Genomic DNA, 20568 nt, shown 5'->3' with positions numbered 1-20568 from the left:
CTTGTGACCTGCTGGGCGTGGCTGGAGTAGAAAGGCTAAAGAGAGGAGCTGTCATCTTAGTACAAATGAGCATCCATCCTTTCCTTGTACAGGCAGTTATCAATGGGTTTGAACTAACAGCATACATCACTGACTGGTGCCACGACAGTGTATGAAGTGGGCGGGTAGCAGGTACATGCAGTTCTTACACTCCTATGTTAGCGATGAGAGCACTCGAGCCAGCTGTACCTAGTTCCTCTGCTGAACCACATTTGCTGTGGATTATTTACTTCTTTATTTTAACTTAACATTGTTTCTTTTGTTTGTGACATGGTACATGTGACATGGTACAAGGTCAGAGGGCAACTTGCAGGAGTTGGTTCTCACTTTACACTGTGGGTCCTGAGGATTGAACTCAGGTCTTTGAGATTGGTAGCAAACATCTTTACCTGCTGAGCCATATCCTCAGCCCATCTTTTACCTCTCTGTGCAGTCCTGGAATTCTCAAAAGAGCTGCCTGCCTCTGCCTCCTGAGTGTGGGATTAAAGACGTGAGCTATCACTGCCCGACGCTTGTATTTAACAGATGTGCCGTGTGTCAGTTCATGACCAGAACACAGTCTGAGATCTGAGTCTTTAGGTGATTGTGTCATTGTTGAACAATATGCACATCTGTAACCTATGCTGATTACAGTATTACGGAGCAGTAAGAATTTTCTGCTCTGTTAGAGGCACCCCATTGTTCCTTCCGGTGATTATGAGGCACCTACGTTCCCTTAAGCCCTTGTTCCATCCAGATAACAGCCAGGTGTGTGATCTCTGCCAGTGAGTCGACAAATGGGTGAGAGTCACATGCTGGCATATTCTAAGGAGTCAGAGGTCAGCCCCTGCTCTGCCTGTAGGAGATGGGTAGAGTGACACTGAGCTAAAATCTACAGGTAAGGAAATAGTGAGACTTGGAGTCCAAATCCAACTGGAGGACTTGTGGTATAGTTCAGTGGGGGAGCATTTGCTGAATATGCTTGAGGTCCTAGGTTTTGTGTGTGTGTGTGTGTGTGTGTGTGTGTGTGTACAAAAAAGCAGAGCACGGTGGGCATGGTGCTGCACACCTATGACTCCAGGAGTAGGGGGCTGAGACAGGAGGATCACTCCATGTTCCATTCCAGCCTTGACAGTACAGAGTTCTGGAATAGCCTGGGCTACAGAGTAAGACCCTGTCTGCCCCAAGATAAAAGAAGAGAGGAGGAGAAGGAAGAGGGAGAGAGAGTGAGTCAGGCAAAGGTGTCGGAAAAGTTGAGCAGAGCGTAACCAAGGGCAGGAACGAGGGCGCATCAAGCTCTGGGGACAGAGGGGCTGCCCCAGTGAATGTGAAGGAGTGGGCTGGAACACAAAAAGAGTTGGGTAGCCCCAAGTGAGCCCTGACTAAGTCAGTAGAGGGATAATCTCTGGCCATCTTCAGGGAAGTAGTGATCACTAGATTTGTTCTGGGATCTTTGAAGCACGCAGCCATCCAACTTCCGTGCTACATGTTGAGAGGGCCACGGGTTGCTCTAACCTCATGCACAGAGGCTCACGTATGGGGCAGGGTGGAGACCCTCATCACGGGGGTATTTGATGGAAGCTGGACTGGTTTGAGGTCACAGGCTGTCATTTAGATGAGAGGGGCTGTGTGGGGGTGGGCCGAAGCAGAAATAGGTCTCTGGGAGCTGTGCAGGGCCGCAGCCTAGCTCTGAGTCGGGTATCTAATAGAGCTCTCTAGCCAGGGACTAAATGGATGGAGTGGAATTGATGTGGTCTTGGATGGACTCTGTACTGCAGCTGGGTGGGGCATATGCAGGGAGAGGCCCTTTACTCTATGTTCTAAGGATTTAGGCCAGAGACAGTGACTGTGGGCATAGGCACTCCAAGGAAGGCTGTGGAGGAGGCACTGGCCTGTTGCCATGGGAACTCTCTCTGCTGTGGGTTTCCACTTGCAAGGATGCCCTAGAAGGGAGTGAGCTCATCCTACCTGCAAGGTGATGAGTCAGTCCCGCCTGCGCTGCCAGATGGGAGCTTGAACTGCAGACCCCTGCCCCTGCTTGCTCTACAGGCCACCCAAATGCCCCACCTGGGTTGTTGTCTACTTTTGTCACCAGGCAGTGAAAGTAGCTGCCAGCCATTCATTCTAGCAATACCAAAAATTCTGACCGGGAAGTCTCCAGTCACCTCAGCCAAACCTTAGACCTCAGGGGACAAACCAGTGCACAGGGGACATCTGGAACACCTTAGCTAACATGGACTGGGTACCAGCCACAGTTGTGCTGGGCCTAGGGTTCACAGCCAGGGACTGGGCAACTGCAGAAAGTGAGGGCAGGGGTACAGGGCTCAATCTTTTAATAAATTGAGGCTATAGGAGGACACGGCACTGAGTAATTTTTAGGGGTGAATGAAGAGCGCGTCCAGGGGGTTAGGTGGTGCTGATCTACCTGATGGAAGGAAGCTAAAGTTTTCTGACAGTTATAGGTACCCAGAGGTCCAAGGGTCATGGCTCTTTATCTCATCTGACATGTGCCCAGTCGTGAGGGAGGCAACCATTGGACAGGGATGCATAGTGGGAATCAGAAAGACCGTGATTTTAGAGAGCCAGGGGCTTGTGCCATTGCCATGGGGGCCTGTCATGTTCCATACATGGCAGCCTGTGAGGTGACATGGGAAAGCTGTGCTTTCTTGGCTCTTGGTTCAGTGGCTTGACCCACACGCCCCCTCTCCCCCCCATTTAAGGAGATAAATGATTTCAACAGGAAAGGACTGTCTAGCCCTTTCACCTAAACAAAACGGCTTATGTTTTCAGCAATCTTTCTGGTGATTTAATCTTCTCTGTAGTGTTTGGATAGCAGTAATCATGGTGGATATAAAATTTAGCTTGGCTTTTGTATTTTCCTATTTGGCATTTTACCAAATACATATTTTTTTTTCTTTAAAACAGAACTTTGCAACCTCTATACTTCTTCCCCAGAGAGAGTGAGACCCAGGACTAGAGGTTCTCATAGGCGTGTATTTATTTGTATATTTCCTGTCTCTTTTCTCCAAAGCATTCAAGGTAGACGTATGCAAAAGCTTCCGCATAGCCAGGCCTCAGAGTCGGAAGACCCAGTTGGCCAGGGTGAGGCTTTGGGAATCAGAAATCATTGAGAAAGAAGTTCGCATGGGGGACGAGAGAGAGAGAGAGAGAGAGAGAGAGAGAGAGAGAGAGAGAGCGAGCGAGCTCAGCGGTTACGAGCATGTGCGGCTTTTTGAGAGGATCCAAGTTTGATCCCTAGTTCCCACCACAGCAGCTTCCAACCATCTCCAGCTCCAGGAAGAAACTGACACTGCTGGCTTCTTCGGTCACCTGCACTTATTTTTGCATTAGTGTCCCTTACACTGTGTGCACTAATTTAAGAAAAGACAGGTTGGTTTATTTGTAGTTTCAGAGCTCAGAGAGGTTGAGGCAAGAGGTGTGTGTGTTCCAGGCTAACCTGGGCTACAAAATAAGCCCCGTCTCAAAGCAGTTTTTAAAAGGAGTAATGGTTGTTAGCTAGAGATGGCTCAGTTGGTAAAGAGGCCATGCGCTACCAAGCCCCAGGAACTGAGTTCAATCCCCAGGGCTTATATGATGGATGGAGAGAACTCATTCCTACAAGTTGTCCTCTACGAGTCATGGTGCAGCCATGGCTCAGTGGTTAAGATCACTTGAGGTTCTTCCAGAGGACCCGAGTTTAGTTCCCAGCTTCAGGAATTGAACTCTTACGTAGCAAGTACCTTTAGCTACTGAGCCATCTCACCAGCCTAAAATTAAATTTTATTTTGTTTGATTTTGAGACAGGGTCTCACTATGTAGCTCCGGCTGACCTAAGACTCACAGAGATCCTCTTGTGTCTGCCTTGCAAGTACTGAGATTAAAGGTGCATACCACCATGCCTCACTCCCAAAAATTAAAAAAGAATTTTTTTTGTCTGCCTCTGGTGTGCCTCTCCCTCTCGTGTGTGTGTGTGTGTGTGTGTGTGTGTGTGTGTGTGTGTTTCTTCAAAGCATGGTCTTTGTAGCTCAGCCCCAGTCCTGCCCCAGTCTTTACTCTGTTTCTGAGGTCTCCTTCAGACTCCTTATATGAGATCAAGCAGGCAGCACCTTTTTGTGTTGCTTATTTCACAAAAAGCTGTTGGTTCTGTTAGTCAGCATCAGTCTCTGTTTTGACCCTTTTGGCCTCCAAAACAGGAGGGAAAACTGGAATAAGCTGTTTATTTCCTAGTATGAGGAAGTCTGTGGGCTCATTCCTTTATGAGCACTAACCACCAAGGGCATGAGCAGTTAGGAGAGAGGCTCAGTGGATGTGTGGTCATAGTTCATGGAACACACAGAAACCTCTTCTGTATTCTTGGTTTTCAAATGAACTCAGAGTAAAAGCCAAGGCTTGGTGTTCAATTGCACTTGTCTCAAGGTGCTACTGTGGGAAGTGGAGGTCATGACATCCAGCGATGCTGTTTCTTGAAGCCTAACGTGGGAGAGCACAGGTCCTTGGAGATGCTTCGCAGCAGATCCTGAAGACTCCAGGCACAGTCTGTGTGGTGCCCCAGCTTGGAGTCCACAGGTTTTCTGAGGCCTTTACTATGAGAAGAACTGTTTGCTTTGCATGCTGGGTATCAGAGCTTCTATTTTGTTATGACCATGAGAACATGGCCACTCTACCTTTGCAGCACACTGAGAGGAGGCCAGAGCTGTCTCTTGCAGGCCATTTTGCATCTGCTTGGGTCCACAGGTGCTGCTGGCTTCGGCCTCCTCACACACCAGGGTAGAGGTACTTCAGGGAAGCAACCATGTGATCACTTGGGCTGGGCATGTCATCTTTGCCTGCCATCTAGGGTCCCAGCTGACACTGTCCAATAATGCCACCATGATGGCATTTTTTTTTCTTTGCTGCTTTTGATTGTTATAGACAGTGACTTTTCTTTTTCTTGGTATTCTCAGAACTGTGTAAATTGATGGGAAGCAATGGGTGTGTGTGTCTGTCTGTCTGTCTGTCTGTGTCTCGTGTAGTTAATGATGGTCTTGAATTTCAATCCTGTCTTGGGCTCCTGAATGCTGGTAGGAACCTAAAGGCAGGAAGTGAAGCAGAGAACATGGAGGAACAGTAGCTTGCCTCTAGGCTCACAGTTTTAACAACCAAGGCCTACTTTCCCAGGGAATGCTATCACCCTCAGTGGGCTGGGCCCTCCCACATCAGTTAGTAATGAAGAAATCCCCCATAGACGTGCCCACGGACCAGTCTGATGGAAGCAGTTCCTCAGTGGAAGTTCCATCTTCCCAAGTATGTCAAGTTGACAACCAACGTTAGCCATCACAGTCTGGAAACAAGACAAAAAAAAGGGTCATCATAGTTCTACCATCCCAAGAGCATTGGTGAACTTACTGCCTTTGGCAGGCAGACCTTTGAACTTGGGACAACCCTATTGCCAGGAGCTAGGGGCACATTTTTCAAGACAGGGTTTCTCTGTGTAGCCTTGGATGTCCTAGAACTCACTCTGTAGATCATGCTGGCCTGGAACTCAGAGATCCACCACTGCCTAGCATCTTAAACTATCTCATCCACGAACCTTGGGCTTATATCGGCAGGTCCTGAAGGCCATGGTCCTTGTTTGGTGCCGCGTTGAATGTGGTTTAGGGAATTCTCAGTGTTGAGAGATTAAACCACCAGTGGCTGTTACTCCTTCAAGAGCAAGACTAGCAAGTGAGACATCAAGACATTGAGACCTCGGTGGTGGACAGGGCCCAGCAAGCTTTGGTGGGAGAATTACTCAAGCATGGAATTTGTGTCCAAGAGTATTGTGCCTAGACCTGGCTACTCACCATATCCCCTAAGTTTCTACCTGTTGAGAGTCCTGTCTGGACAGGCAGGGTATTTGGTAACTTTGGAGGGAAGTCTGGGGGAGCCTGAGCCTGCTTTCTCACTTCCCTTGCTCACTTCTCTGAGTTAACCACACCATGACTCAGGTGCACACTACCCTCCACTCCCCCATCTTCAAGAGGAAGCTCCTGGGCTTGGGGACCTTTTCTGTGCTGGCAGGATGGCCGGCTGAGCTCTTGATCTCCTAACCCAGAACATTACTTCTCATCAGTCTACTGTTACTCAAGCCATTATCTTCTGAATTTCCCAGAAGCTGGGACAAGGAGGAAATGGTAACTGGAAGAATTGTTTGTCCTCAAATAGGGAATGAGGCCTTGTCTTGATTTGCTCTAAGAATTGATGGAACAAGGGGTTGGAGCTTAGAGCAACTTAGAGCAGCGGATTCTCAACCTGTGGGTTGCAACCCCTTTGATGACGGGTCAAACAGCCCTTTCACAAAGGTAGCCTAAGATCATTGGGAATAAACTAGCAATGAAAATAATTTAATGGTTTGGGGTCACCACAGCATAAAGAACTGTTAAAGGATAGCAGCATTAGGAAGGTTAAGAACCACTGGCTTAGTGCTTAAGAGAACATATCATAGTCCCCTTCACAGACTGTGGTCATCGGGAGAGCTGACCCTGAGGTCATGAGAGCAGGAGAGTTGGTCCTGCCCCTCACTGGCTGTAGCACTGAGGAGAGCTGGCCCTGTACCTCACCTGAGCAGCACAGTAGAGTTGGCCCTGATGGTGTAAGCAAAGGTAAGCCAGCCCTTCACAGGTTGTAGCACTTGGGAGAGTAGGTCCAGGCCTTGACTAGATAGTACAGTGGAGCTGGCTCTGGAGGCATGAGTGTTGGTGATCCAGCCCCAAGAGTATGAGAGCCAGAGAGCTGACCCTGCCTCCTCCCAGTGTTGGCCTAGGGTGGCCTAGCAGGAGCAGTGCTGGAGAGCTTGCCGTGGAGATGTGGGAGACCTGACAGGCTGATCAACCCAGCTACCACCCAGGTCCAGATCCAGGGCTTTGTGTTGGCCCACCCCAAAATCTACATCATCTATGAACTGTTGGGGCATGTGAAAGGGCCAGTCCCGTTGATCCAAAGCTGCAGAATCTCCATGACACAGGGCTACAACAGAATAACTGGGAGGAGTCCTGAAGACGATCCAATATTGATGGAGTCATAGACGCCAAAGACTTTGAATCAGACCAGTGACTCATTGCAGTAAACATTTGCCAGTGAAGATGTATGGACAGAGGGGTATACTGTGGGACACACTGACATAGTACAGCTTCTACCATAAGATGTTTTCTATGCTTTGTTTTGTTTTATTTTGTTTGTTTGTGGGTGTTTTTTTTTTGGGGGGGGTGTGGGTGGAGGGCAGATAGGAGGGGATAGGGTGCAATGTAACTTTTATTTGCCAGATGTAATTGTCATCTTGAAGCCTTGCTGCTGAATAAGCTTACCCTTTCTAGTTCTTTCTGAACTCTGGCTGGCTGGTTCAACTCAGCTGTTCCTGGCTCAAACTCTTCTCCAAGCTGACTGATTCAAACTGGCTTTTCTCTCAGCTTCTGAATGAATTGCTCTGCTTGGCCTCAAACTAACTCTGGCAACTTGTTTTAATCTTCCGGGCCCTTCTTATTCTATGTCTTCAATGGCCTCTGCTGCCCAGCACTGCACAAACTGTACAGACTTACCAGAACTCACCAATGAGCTCATCTGAACTCAGCTGTGCTGCTGGAACTGCATCAACTGAGCTGATTCAACTTCTGCTCTCTCTGCGTTGCTCTTAGGTAGCCTCTCTTGTCTGATCTCCTATCCTCTAGAGTTGGCGTATTCTATCTCTGACAATTCTGTCAAATATCTCTCTGATTTGTCACTTTGTCCCTCAGTTAGACATTAGTTTCAAACATGGCTGTTTCCTTCTGTAAACTAACTTTATCTTCATTGTTTGGGATTAAAGCTACTAAGGATATGTCTGGTTCCAGCCAGAGGGATTAAAGATGTGTCATTCTAGACAGATCACAGAGACTTAGAAGGTCTTTGGATGTGACTCCTTACCAGAGCTGCTGTTGCTGGATTAAAACTCCTCTACAACCAGGAGATGAGCGGGACTGGGGTGCATGATCAAAACTCACAAAGAATCAATAAAAAGTTTTTTTTTTTTTAATAAAATCACATAGAGTTCTGGTAGAGGACCTGAGTTTGATTCCTGTCACCCACAATGGGTATCTCAACATTGCCTGTAGTTCCAGCTCCAGGGGATCTCATGTTTGGCCCCTCTGGATGTCTACACTCGGATGATCATAGGCACACAGACACGAGTATATTCATGTAATTTTAAAAAATAATAAGGATAAATGTTTAAATCCACTTAGATAGCATCAAGTGCCAAAAGTGGTGTATGTGCTGGCACTTGGTATTGTATACACAGCAGTGACTCACTTGGGTGGCTGAGGCCTGTTGAGTAAATAGACACAGATACCCAGGCCCCTGTCATCTGCAACTCTGATTGTTCCACAGAATAGAATGGGTTCGGAGCTGGGACTGTCACAAAGTCTACAAGTGTCCCTTGAAAGAGGAAGAGAGAAATACATGAATGATGGTGGCTTACCTTCGTCCAACCCCCTGCTCTACATGCAGCACCCTCGCTCTCTCAGAGGTGGATATAGAAGATGCTTGGTGTCTCTTGTCCTATGCTAGCCATTCTAGAACTGATTTCCAGCGTCCAGTGACTGTGGAGGATCTGAGTCATGGGATGCACCAGAGGGACTTCTGGCCAGGGGCTCTTTCTTAGGACCTGTGATGAGGATACTACTGCAGTGTCTTCATCGCTGTTGGTAATGCCTGTGTAAAGTAATCCCCATTAGAACCTTGTCTTGCCTACAGGTTGTAGCCACGTGGGCCAGTGGGGATTGATTTGTTCTGTCTGTCTGGAGTAGGGATTGATTTGTCCTGTCTTGTTTGTTAGGTACTGTGCCTTCCTTTCTTTTCGTACTTAGAGTATCCCAGTTAGCACTCCAGAAGGCCCACTAAGATCAAGTTGATTATGAAGTAGAGCTGGCCTCTCGGGGAATAGAATGGCTTTTGGTGGGGGCCGGTGAAGATGTTGCTTTGTAACTATAGTAAAGGGCCTCCCGTCTCATCCTTAGCTACACAGTCACCCATTTTCAGTGACCACAGTTTGTCTGTAGGTATATACTGTTGATTATATTGTGGCCGTTCTCTGTCACCCAAGAGCGGAGTCTCACTTCAGGACTGTATTCTTTAAAGAGTGATCTGTGGGCTTCCTGGGCACTGTCCAGGCCTATGAACCACATGGCCCTGTCAGAGCTCAGGTATGTGTTTCTAATAAGTATCCCATGTCATTTTTTTTTTTTTTAAAGATAAAGCTACAGAATTTGGCAGAGGATAGTACTCCTTTAGTGTGAATATGGGATCAGTTAAGCTCAGCACACTCAGCTCCTTTACTCATAACTTTCCCTATCTCCAGTGCATGCCGGTGGAGCCTTCTCTCTTTGTGGCTCAGATCCTGAATTCTAGCTGTCCCCAAATGGGAATGAAGTATTCCCTCTGGACCCTGAGCCCCACCCCCCACTACTAAGAGTGAAAGAAAGGAGAGGGGATGTGGTTGCTTTCCATGTGGTCGGTCTTGCTGGGTCTGGAGCTGGTGGCCTATTAGACAAATCTCCAAGGCTACTTTAAAAGGGTACTGCAGTGTCTGCAGGGGAACCTGCCCTGATGGATGTCAGTCATCCTGGGGATTCTTGGGCATGTTTACCTGGCAGATAACCAACACTGCTCATGGATCCCTCACAGCCTGTGCTGTCCCCCTGCTTAGCAGAAACAGCTAACTGTCCTTCACTGACCTGCTCAGATCTGTTGTTTGGTTTCCTGTGGAGTAAGGGCTTTTTGACTCTGCATCCTGCCTTGCTTGGTTCCCTAAACCACCTTTGTGACTTCTGTTCCTCTAGTTCCTATTTAGTCAACTTCTGTCCTAGATGTCTCTGTCGTGGTAGTTCTGGCTTCCTTATGGCAACATGACGGGTTGGAGGGGGGTGGGGGAAGATTAAGTTGGTTCTGAACTTGCAGCTTCCTCACTACCGTGGGACTGGGGGTCAGACAGCAGCTGTGTTTGCTGGCACAGCCTCAAACTGCCTTTGTAGACAAGCCCTGCGAGGGCAGCTCAGGAGGTACAGTCTACCAGGATACCCCCTGATGGTGCACTGCGAGGGACTAGGGCTTGTGTTGGGGAGTTACAAGAAGAAATGCACACCCTGGCTGCCTCTGTGTCCAGGGAACTTCTCAGGGGAGACGAGAGCCACAGCACAGAAAAGGAATTGGAAACTTATTCTTCAGCTAATTTCCTGCTACTGCCTTGGACTCTGCGGCTGGTGGCCTCTTGGGTAGAAACAGCTTGGAAAATTCATTTATTCTTAACATTAGGTATGAACTCTTTGAAGTGTACAGACTTGTCACAGAGGGTCAGACATGCGTAAGACATGGTTCGAGAAGGTGGGAGTGACCAGATTACCCTGCACAATGAACCCATCACCCAGAAAAACCTCAGAAGGGCAGCAGATTCCAGTTGGCATGGAACAGACCTGCTCAGACCGCCCCACCACTGTGAGCTCAAGGTTGACTGAGATGTCTGTCATCCGCCCTCTTTCCTAGACCCTAGGACCTAAGTCCAAGAAGACTAATAACTCTTCTTGCTGTGTCCAGAGCCTTTTGGGACAGAGCTGATGGGCAGGCTCGGCTCCTTCTGCAAAACCCCTGCTAGGGCAGCCTTCCCATGCCCAGGTTGTCCTGTTTGTCCCTTTATGCTGGTCGCCCCTGTTAGGCACTCAGGAGGCCACCATGCTCAGCGTTGGGAGGACTTTGACATCTTGTTTAGGTGGGGATATTATTAAGAGTGTGCAAGGGTGAGAACCGGAGGCTCTGGCTCTTTAAGGCTGGACCTTCTAGTGAATTTTGGCAGAGGCCATACTGAGTGTTTAATTTTAGGGCCAGAGAGGGGGCTGGGGAAAAGTCCCGAAGCATCTGGTTTGTGTTAAGCCCTTCCTTTAGAAAAAAAAAGGCTGTGTTTATGGTTAAAATCCGGCAGAGATGGGTGGGGGTGGGGAGCTGGGGGGTGGGTGTTGAAAGGGATACCGTTATCCAGCACCAGGCTTTGCAGCTAAAAGACAAAGCACATAGCCACTGTCTTGTCCCCTGACCCCATCTCAGCCAGCTGGTTCCAACTCTGAGAAAACGGCCATACTATTTTCATCTCTGCCATTAAAGCAGGATGTTTGCCTTCAGACAGCCTCCAGCAGCTGGACTTTGCCAGGCTGAAGCTGTGTCCCTCGTGCCTCAGCACTCCCTGGAGTTGGCTGCCTGTCAGCTCATTTGTCTGCAGTCTGCCGTCTGCCGGCCCTGGGCGGGTCAGCCACTATTAGGTCGAAGCAGGGGCCACAGGAAGCTGCAGGGTGGCTCCAGCAGGCCTTCCTCCTGTGATTCCCTATGTGGACTGTCAGAGGGCCCCCAAAGTCCGTCCCCTCTGCCAGTAGAAAAATAGAGGGCCGGACAAATGACCGAGCTCTTCCAAAGTCTCACAGCAAGCTAGTGTCAAACTCAGGATTCAAACCAGACTCTGGACTCCAATGTCCTTTATGCTCCCTGTAGCTCTACTGGGCTCTCTTTTGCTTTGTTGTTCAAATTACCTACTTGACTCTCAGCCTTCCAGGCGCCCAAGCACAGGCTCTGGGGACAAGAGATAGGGTCTTAAAGGGTCTCCAGGGTCTTAAAGGTCCATGGAGAAGTTTCACCAGGCTGTGTCCATCTCAGAGGCTGTCCTCCAACAGTAGCCTGTGGGAGCTATTGAGTGAGTGATGAGATTGCCTGACTTGGGGGTGGGGGTGGGGTGGGGGGGGGTGATACAGGTGTTCCAGTTGGAACCCGTGCTTCTGGAGGGGTGCCAGGCATGAGTCTGTACTAAAGCTTGCCTGGTTCCAAAGCCACATCCTGTGTTCTCCTGTCTTTTCTCAGCCCCAGATTAATCACCCAGCTCCTCCAGAGACCTAGAAGCTCAGAGCTGCCTCTGTCCCATCCCTTTAAGTTACCGATGAGGAGACTGAGACCATCAGAGCAGCCAAAACAGAGTGAGTTCAGACCTTGCTGATGTCTCTTCCAGTGTTAGGAGCTGAGTGTAGGACGCTGGGACTGAGGTAGAGAGGGAAGGCTGTGTCCTGTCCTTTTGACTTCCTGTCCTGGAGGATGGTGTGTGGGGTGTGATATCTCCAGTGCAAGTGGAGTGAAGTGGAATTTAGGCCTCCAGGATTAAGTTGAATCATTCTCTTGTGTCTTCCTAAAAGGGAAAAAAAGGCAGACTGGAGTGGCTCACTTCCTTCTTGAGAAACTGGAGCCTGAGTCACCCTGGAGTCAGGACCTGGAGAGGGGCCCCCAGTTTGCTTCTCTTCTGGCTATGGGAGAGGAACTTCCCTTCTGCCCGTCTGTTAGAGCAGAGGGCAAGGCAGGGCCTGAGGCGGTGTAGCTGTCCCTAACTCCCCCTGTCTTGGGAGGTCTTAGTCCATTTTTTTGGAGCTGGCGGGGAGGAAGAGGTCATGTGTTGGTCTAACTCAGGGTTCTGAAGTATACTCATTTGAAATGGTTTTGGTACCTCGTAGAAGTGGACCTGTTTTTTGTTTGCCCTTTTCTGATTGGTTTGCTTCACTTCAGGCTTGTCCCAGTAGAATCCTGTGTCAGAATTAACTTTTTAGGGCTGGATAATACTCCATTGTGTGTTTTAATACATTCTCCTTATCTGTTCACGTGTTCACAGATGTTTGGGTTATTTCCGTATCTTGGCTACGGTGAATAATGTTGCTAGGAAGTTGGGTGGAGAGTTGGGTCTTGGCATCTCCCTGTGTGTGCCCATGGCATGAGGTCCTTTGTGCCCACAGGTGGAGTTGGCAAGTCAACAGAAGGCCTTAGACACTCCATTCTCTTCTCCCCCTGACTGGGCGTATCACGGTAGCTGTCCTGTAAAGGCCAGTGGGCTGGCCAGCTGGGTCCCCAAGGACACATCATGTCTAGCTTGGCCGCCACACAGTTCTGGGGAAGACTGAAACTATATAGATAACTTGAAGTTTCAGTATCTTCTGTTGAGAGAAGAGTTCTTGGGGACCAGGTCCCCACCCTCTGCCTGCCTTCCCCTCTTCTTTAGCCTTAGACTTGAGAAAGGGGCTCACACCCTCCTGGGCACCCCAGGGATTAGTGGGGACAACCCCTCCCCCAGTTTGCTGCTGTCCCCACTTCCTTCCATTCACTTTATCCCCGGCTTTTCCTCTCTCAAGGTTAGCCATATGACACATTTTTGGCCAGTGAGTTAGATACACTAATGCAAAACTTCCTAGCTTCCCCAGGAGCTGAGCACCATCTGTTTCTTTAACAGCAGGCTCCTCTGTCCTGATTCCTGCTCTCTCAGAGGCTGCTGTAACCAGCAGGTGGTTGGCCCCTGTTTTTTCAGCCTCTTGATACAAGCCCTTTCAGACAGTCAAGTGTAAGGCAAACCAAACTGGTCTCCGCCTGCTGCTAGTGTGGGCTTAACTCCAAGCAGCCAGTGTTCATTCCTGACCCTGCTCCCTGTGGAGATCTGCATGTGGTCCCCTCTGGGGTGCTTCATGCTACTTATAAAGCTTGTGCCGCCTTGATAGTGGGCCGTGCCAGCTAATTGGAGCTCCCTGGAGTGGGCCCAGTTTTTATTCTTTCCCAGGGCCTAGTAGTGGCAGATCCAGTAACCTGTATAGATGCTTCTTGACTTGTAATGAGGTCAGTCACGTTCCCAATAAAACCTTGGGAAGTTGGAAATATTCTGTCAAGATGCAGGTAACACAGCTGACTTACCCAGCAAATGCTATACTGAAGAATACCAGTTGTGCTCCCCCCTTTAAAAAAGATTGTATTTATTTAATATTTTATTCTTTTTAAAAATTATTTATTTTATACATATGAGTATACTTTAGCTGTCTTCAGACACACCAGAAGAGGTCACCAGATCTCATTACAGATGGTCATGAGCCACCATGTAGTTGCTGGGAATTGATCTCAGGACCTCTGGAAGAGCAGCCAGTGCTCTTCACCACTGAGCCATCTCTCTAGCCCTTAATATTTTATTCTTTATTTGTTCATATGTGTGTGTGTGTGTGTGTGTGTGTGTGTGTGTGCTCACGCACATGTGCTCAAGGCATATTGGATCCTCTTGATCTGGAGATCCAGGCAGTTGTGAGCTATCTGGTGTGTGCGCTGGGGATCGAACACAGGTCCTCTATAAGGTCAGTGTGCACTTTTAAATGCTGAGCCATCTTTCCAGCCCAAGATTAATTTTAAGTGTTTGTGTGTGGTATATGCATGTGAGTACAGGTGGCCAAAGAAGCCAGAAGAGGAGGGCCGATCCCCTGAGGGAGAGTTGCAGACAGTTGTGAGCTGCTAGAAACTGAGCTTAGGTTCAATGCAAGAGTAGAATAAGCCCTTAATTGCTGAGCCTCCTCTCCAGCCCAGTTGTCCACCACCCCCACCTCCACACACACATCCTTGTGAATGCATTACCTAGTGGTGTGATGGCTCACTGCCACTGCCCAGTGTCACAAGAAGATGATACTGAAAATCACTGGCCTGGGGAATGATCAAGGTTCAGAATTCCAATATGGTTTCCGCCGAATGCAGAACTCCCGGAAAGATGAAAACCTGTTAAGTCCAGTCATAGGATGGCATCAGCCTCTGTCCTGAGTGGATGCCCAGAGATGGCAGGAAGGCAGAGGAAATTCGTGATCTGGGACCAGCATTTGGGACATCCTATGCTGTCTCTTTGCTAGCTATGTTACTTAACCCTCCAGAGTGTCAATGTTTCCATCTCTAAAATGGGGGGAGTCAAAGCAACCTACCTCTTAATAAATGTAATAAAACCAGTAAGTGTGACCCCCCGGTATAATGTGCCGACTAAATAAGGGCCAGCTGACCTTGATATGTCCCCTGCACTAGCTGGGGGAAGGCTGGGGAGAACTCTGCGGGAAGGCGGGGCCTCTGCTTCTCCTGGGTCTGTTTTAGGCCAGGATCCTTGGCTGGGCTGCTTTAGAGGTAGAGGGGACAGGTGGCAGGTAGGCAGGCTCTGGTGTATAAAGGGAATTGTCCCTGGGCAGAGAGGAGTTACTAAACTCTGGCATGGGGCTAGCTGTGTGCTCTCAACTGGGATTGTGTGAGATGGTCCCAGAGTGCTTTGGGCTTCATTCCAATGTGCTGTGTGAGCTCTGATCTTGAACATCCTTCCTTCCCTCCAGCGCCAGGCATTTGGGGGAGAATGCCAGCTTCTCTGGTTACTATGTTACTGTTTCATTGGTGGCCTCTGCTTTTTTTTTTCCCTAGGTGGCAGCTCCAGAGCTTCTGTGTTCCACCTCCATGCCTCCCCGTGTCCATCTCTCCTCTTTGCATTCCTGTGCAGGTCCTTATCCAGGCTCTGGGATGTGAATAGGCGACAAAGTTCCCACAGGAGAGAGGCTCTGCAGCAGACATAGGGTGTTTGGAAGAGAGTTGGCATGTTAGCAGCTGTGTCTTCCAGTCTCAGTTTCTCTTCCAACCCCCTTTCCTTTTTTTTTTTGTGTATGTGTTCATGTGGTGGTTGCACACATGCATATGGGCTTGATGTCTGGTGTCTACTTAGTTGTTCAAACCGAACCTAGAGCTCCCAGATTCATCCAGGGAACTAGGGTGCCACTCGTCTCTGCTTCCATAGCACAGGGGTTACCGTCATGTGTCACCACCCCAGGTTTTTTACGTGGGTGCTGGGAATTCTTGGGCAGCAAGCGCCTTACTCGTTGAAGCCTCTCCCTAGGCCCCAGTTTCTTCACCAGTAGAGACAGACAGGGATGTGTGCCCTGTGGGGACCTTGTTAGAACTAAACCAGCATGTCGGATGTAGACCACCTGGGCTGGTGTCTTGTACCTGGTGAGCGCGTGTAGATAGGTGTGAAGATAGTGGGATGAATCGAACTGTGTTTTAGCCTTCTTTGCGAAGGCCGGGAGCCCCGACTTCTTGTGTATGTCTTTAGCCCACAGTTGTCCAAGCTTGCTTGGTTACAGGGTTTGCCTGGAGTGCCTGTTATAATACTAATTTGTGGGCCCCACCCTAGGGCTCCTGAACTAGAGTGGCATTTGTCAGGGTGGGATTTCTGACAGCATTTGATATAATGGGGCTAATTTGAGAAATGTGATTTTTTTTTTCTCTTTAGCTCACTCTCCCTGAATAATTGATCTTAACCAGATGCAGCGCATTGATAGGAGGCAGAGAGGAATCCTCTGAAAGTGGGGGACATTGTAGAGGGAAACCTGATCACCAGCGGTGGACCCAGAATTAGAACTCGGGGCTTCTGATGCCATGTGTCCATGTTCCTGCAAATATTCCTTTAAAGGATGGAGAAGTGAGGGGTGACTCTCTCAGGCCATCTTAGGGGCCTGTAAAGAGCAGCTGAGGTGACAGATGATGAGGTGGAGCCCCAGGTGTGCCTTCTGAAAATTAAGACCCAGGTGAGCCTGGCAGGCCTTGGGCTTTGTCCCAGAGCCATTGAGAATCAATAGGTGCTGGGATGTAAAAGGATGGGAAGGCGTGTTTTACGTGGCATGGGCTAGGTAGGGTGGGCAGGGCTGCAATTCCTGCCGAGGCTGTTGAGGAAGTCCCATGGATACATAGTGTCCCTTTGTCCATCTTGATTGGTCTGGAGAGCCTTGTAGAAGCATGGGCAAGGTTGGCTCCCCAACTCAGATGGGAATGTGCGTAGCTGCTTGCAGCCAGTCATGCCGGCTGGTTGGCCCAGTGCCTGGGAGGTGATCTTTAGGCTTTCTACACCCCCGGTTTACCAGGGGGCTCTCACGGCTCACAGGGTGGTTTGCCTGAGTGTTGGTTAGTTGTAGGAGTACGGCTGGGCATAGCGACTCTGCCACCTTCCCCTTCCCTCCCTGTGGGCTCAGCTCAGATGTGATGCCTGGTGGGGTAGGGGTGGTCTCTGAACTCCCCTGCCTGGAGTGTGTCTAGGCCCCACCCACTTATCTGCATTCACCAGCTGGGTTTGAGCTACCTTGTCTTAGGTCACCCCTTTGTCTACATCTGCTTGCAGCAGCATGAAGTCTCTTTGCCAGATGAAGGTGTCCTTGTGTGCTAACCCACACCCACATCTCACACCCACCTCGCCGCCCTTTTATTTATTTCAGCTGAAATCCGATCAGAGATTGTGAGTGGCTTCCATTGTTCTCAGGGAGAATAATCTCGATGTTCTGTGGGCACCCAGGTTCCAGGGCCTCTGGCACTGTGCTCACCTCTGGTGCTAGCCACAGGGGCTATGTTTGTTTCTTTTTGTTTTTTTGAGTTGGCTTCTGCCCTACCTAGAGCCTTGGTTGTTCTGTTTCTTCTGCTTGAACGGCCACTCCCCGTACCTTGCAGCATATGCATGCAGCTCAGTTCTCACTGGCGATGTAATACGAATAGCTTTTATTATCAGCCCCCTCCCCCTTAGCTATAATCTGGAGCGCCTCTTTTGCAAACTTTTCACCTAAGTAGCACTCTTTAGAACAGGGGTCAGGTCAGAACCCAGCCACGAGCTCATGCTTCTGGCATTTCCTACATAGGCACTTCGCTTGCCCTGTGCTTTCGTCCCCTGTGGAAACTCTAGGTTCCGTGACCTAGGAACTGGTTTTATTCACTTACAGTATCAGTACTCACTGAGAACGAACGCATGAACAAGTGAATGAATGAATGAGTCAGCTCCAACTCCCTGAGGGAGGTGGGGAGAGAATGGGGTTGATCAGAAGGATATGTGTTGGCCTGCTTCCAGAGAGGCTGCTGACAGGGGGCCAGCCCAAGCCCAAACAGGGCGTTGCTCACACCCTGGCCTCCACACTGCCTGCCGGCTTGGCTGCCTCTTTAATTATTCATTGTCTTTCTCAATGGGCTTTGTGTTCAGAAGCCAAGAGTCAAGAATTCAAACCCACTTTCTACCGTCCCAAAACTGAGCCTTAGAAGAGAACCCTGCCCGACCTGACCCATTCCGCATCCCCAGGGAGCCACAGGGCCAGCGCCCCCCTTCTGGCTGGATCTGAACATTGGAGGTGATTTTTCGGTCTGTGTCCTGAGCTGCCCTTTAGCTTCCCTCTTCTGTCTGGGACCGGGGACAACTAAAAAGGTCTTCACGTTACTGTATACCCCAATCTACCTACAGGGTGGCAGGCAGAGCTGGGTGGTCACACTGTGTCTTTACGGCTAGCTGGCTTTCCTAGAAGAGCCTGAGCTATCCCACGAACCACAGTAAAGGTCTTAGTTCAGCTGGTGCTGTAGAGGTTGCCGCTGCCTCTCACCCCATCTCCTCCTTTAATGGAGGATCATGGAGCCGATCAGCTGAGATGACACATGCCTTAGTGAGTTGGATATGCATATTGAGTGAGCCATTCACTGGGTGGTTCTAGTAGCCAAAAGCATTGATTAGCTTCAAAGTCTGACTGATTGCCTCTGCTCCTCTTGAGGCTTGAAGCCGTTCTCTTAGCCCTCAGTGTCCATCCATCTTTTATGTGAGGCTGTGACGCTGTGCTTTCTTCTCAAGGTTTGGAGGAGGCCAGAGTGATAGCTGACCTGGGACTCCCCCTGCAGCCCAGGAGCCCTCCTTGGGGAATGAGTGGTGGACTCTGATCTCAGAGGAGGGCAGTGACCATGCTGTCCCACAGATGAAGCCCCTGATCCTGCTCTGGGAGAGGTCTCTGAGCTTCCCAGCACTTCAGACAAAGGGTCTGCCAGATACCTGGTTCCACAGAAGTGTGTCTGTGTGCCTTAGCTGCCTGCTGCAGGTCTGTGTGCCCTGTCCCTGGAGTCAGGTTGGTCATACTGAGGGATTGGCCAACAGCCAGGGCTGCACATCTGTTGGGCTGGGTTCCCGATACCCCTGGCAGCTGATGGTTCTCCAGAACAGGCTGGGAGCACAGTGATGGTAACAGGCCCCATCAATTAGACCATGGCTACTTCTCCTTACTGAAGGGGTTTAAGAGTTTTTATGCTGCTTTTTGTGTGTGCGTGCACACGCATGTATGTAGTTCTGGGAACTGGGAACTTGAACATACTTGTCAACGTCTAACATGGAGCTATATCCCAAAGCCTCTCTGGACTTTCATTTTGTTTTGTTTTGGTTTTTCAAGATGCATAGCCCAGGCTGTCCTGGAGCTAGGTCTATATGTAGACCAGACTGTCCTTGAACTCAGAGATCTGCCTTCCTCTGCCTCCTGAGTGCTCATATCAAAGGTGTGCACTGCCACCACCACCACCACCCATCCCTGAACTAGTTTTTAAGGTGCTGATCTGTACTGTGTGCTCAAGAAAAAGACATGTGACCAGACCTTGGGTTAAGGGAATTGAAGTAATTAGGTTCTTTGATCATGGCCTACTGTCATCGAGGTTCCATGCAAGATGACTGACTGTTTGACCATCACGTTTCCCCTAAAGCCTTCCCACAACAGAGCCTCTCGGACCCCTCTACTCTTTACCTACCAACAATGCGATCCAGTATGCAGCAATAGGCAATTGTCCTGGATGGGGGTTGCTGAGCTATAGGGTGGGTGCACATTGAGTCCCTCATGGGATGCACACCACACTCTAGAAGTGCTGTAGAGTCCCCTGGTCACCCAGCATCCTCCGGGTGCTCTCCAGGGTTCGCAGAATCATTTAGTATACGCAGTAGTTCCGAGGGGCCCAACACAGTTCCCACAGTCTCGTTTATTCATGTCCTCATCCCTTTCCCTTCTTGCACTTTAGACTTCTTTGACTGCTGGTGGCGTTCTAGGCTTTTTGCAAGGATGAGCTCCTTAAATGTCCACCACCACTCCGCAAGAAAGATCTCCTGGAAAGCAGGGCTCAGAAAGGTCAGGAGTCTATTTAGATCCCCAGGTCAGTAAAGTGGCAGGCCAAGAGCTTATCAGGTCTCTTGTGCCCAGACTCATCTCTTAACCACCAGCCCTGAGGTCCTTAGACAGTGGGGTCCACAGAGTGGTGGCATCTGGAGAAATAGCATGTCTCCACTTTCCCAGAGCATTGGAAAGTGGGACACATCCGTACTTATTCTAACTAGTAGTTCCGGTGTGAGTGCAAATCGGAGGCCCGTTCCCCTGAGATGCTTCCTCAGTCCCTCTGTTTTCCTATCCCTCCCTCCTCCCTTTACAACATTGGGTTAGCCTCTGTGAGCCCATATTTTGGCCCAGGCTGCTTTTCGGGGTGCTTGGTGTCTGTTAAAGACAGAGATGCATCTCTGTGGAGCCGGAAACCTCCAGGAGCCCCTCCCAAATCCCCAAAAGCCATTGGCAGGACAGGATCCCAGCTGTCTCCAGCCATTGCGTGGAGGGTGGAGTTTCTGGACACTGGGTCAAAGGATCCAGATGAGTCTGGGTATGGACTGTGGTACAACTCAAAGAAGAAAGGCCAGAGTGACAGAGTGGAGACCTGGACAGTTTCTTCGTCGAAGCAGTATTTTGTCCTTGGAATTTGTAACTTGTGCTGAGGATGTGGTAAGTTGGTAAAAAAAATGCATTATATAAACTGATGTGTCTGTTGTCTGTAGGAGAATCGGGAGTTCAAGGTCGGTCTCTTACATAGTGTTAGGCCAGCCTGGGTTATGTGAGAGAGACTCTGTCT

At 49.5% G+C, this 20568-nt stretch overlaps 1 protein-coding gene across 9 annotated transcripts in view; it reads left to right on the top strand.

Annotated features, from left to right (window-relative positions):
- Nucleotides 1-20568, top strand: part of Actn1 (actinin, alpha 1) — a 92879-nt gene that overhangs the window by 18953 nt on the left and 53358 nt on the right. For 3 of the 9 annotated variants that reach the window (XM_006515386.2, XM_006515385.2, XM_006515384.2), the window contains exon 1: nucleotides 20310-20441. The exons of the other annotated variants lie outside the window; for them this stretch is intronic. In XM_006515386.2, the coding sequence (XP_006515449.2) occupies nucleotides 20313-20441 (129 nt within the window). In that variant the 5' untranslated portion in view covers nucleotides 20310-20312. Of the gene's footprint in view, nucleotides 1-20309; nucleotides 20442-20568 lie in introns of those variants that run through there. 9 annotated transcript variants of the gene reach the window in all.

This window comes from Mus musculus, chromosome 12 (assembly GCF_000001635.26).
Source record: "Mus musculus strain C57BL/6J chromosome 12, GRCm38.p6 C57BL/6J".
Taxonomy (NCBI): domain Eukaryota; kingdom Metazoa; phylum Chordata; class Mammalia; order Rodentia; family Muridae; genus Mus; species Mus musculus.
Note: the sequence above shows the minus strand (reverse complement) of the source record. Positions and strands in the feature narration are given on the sequence as shown.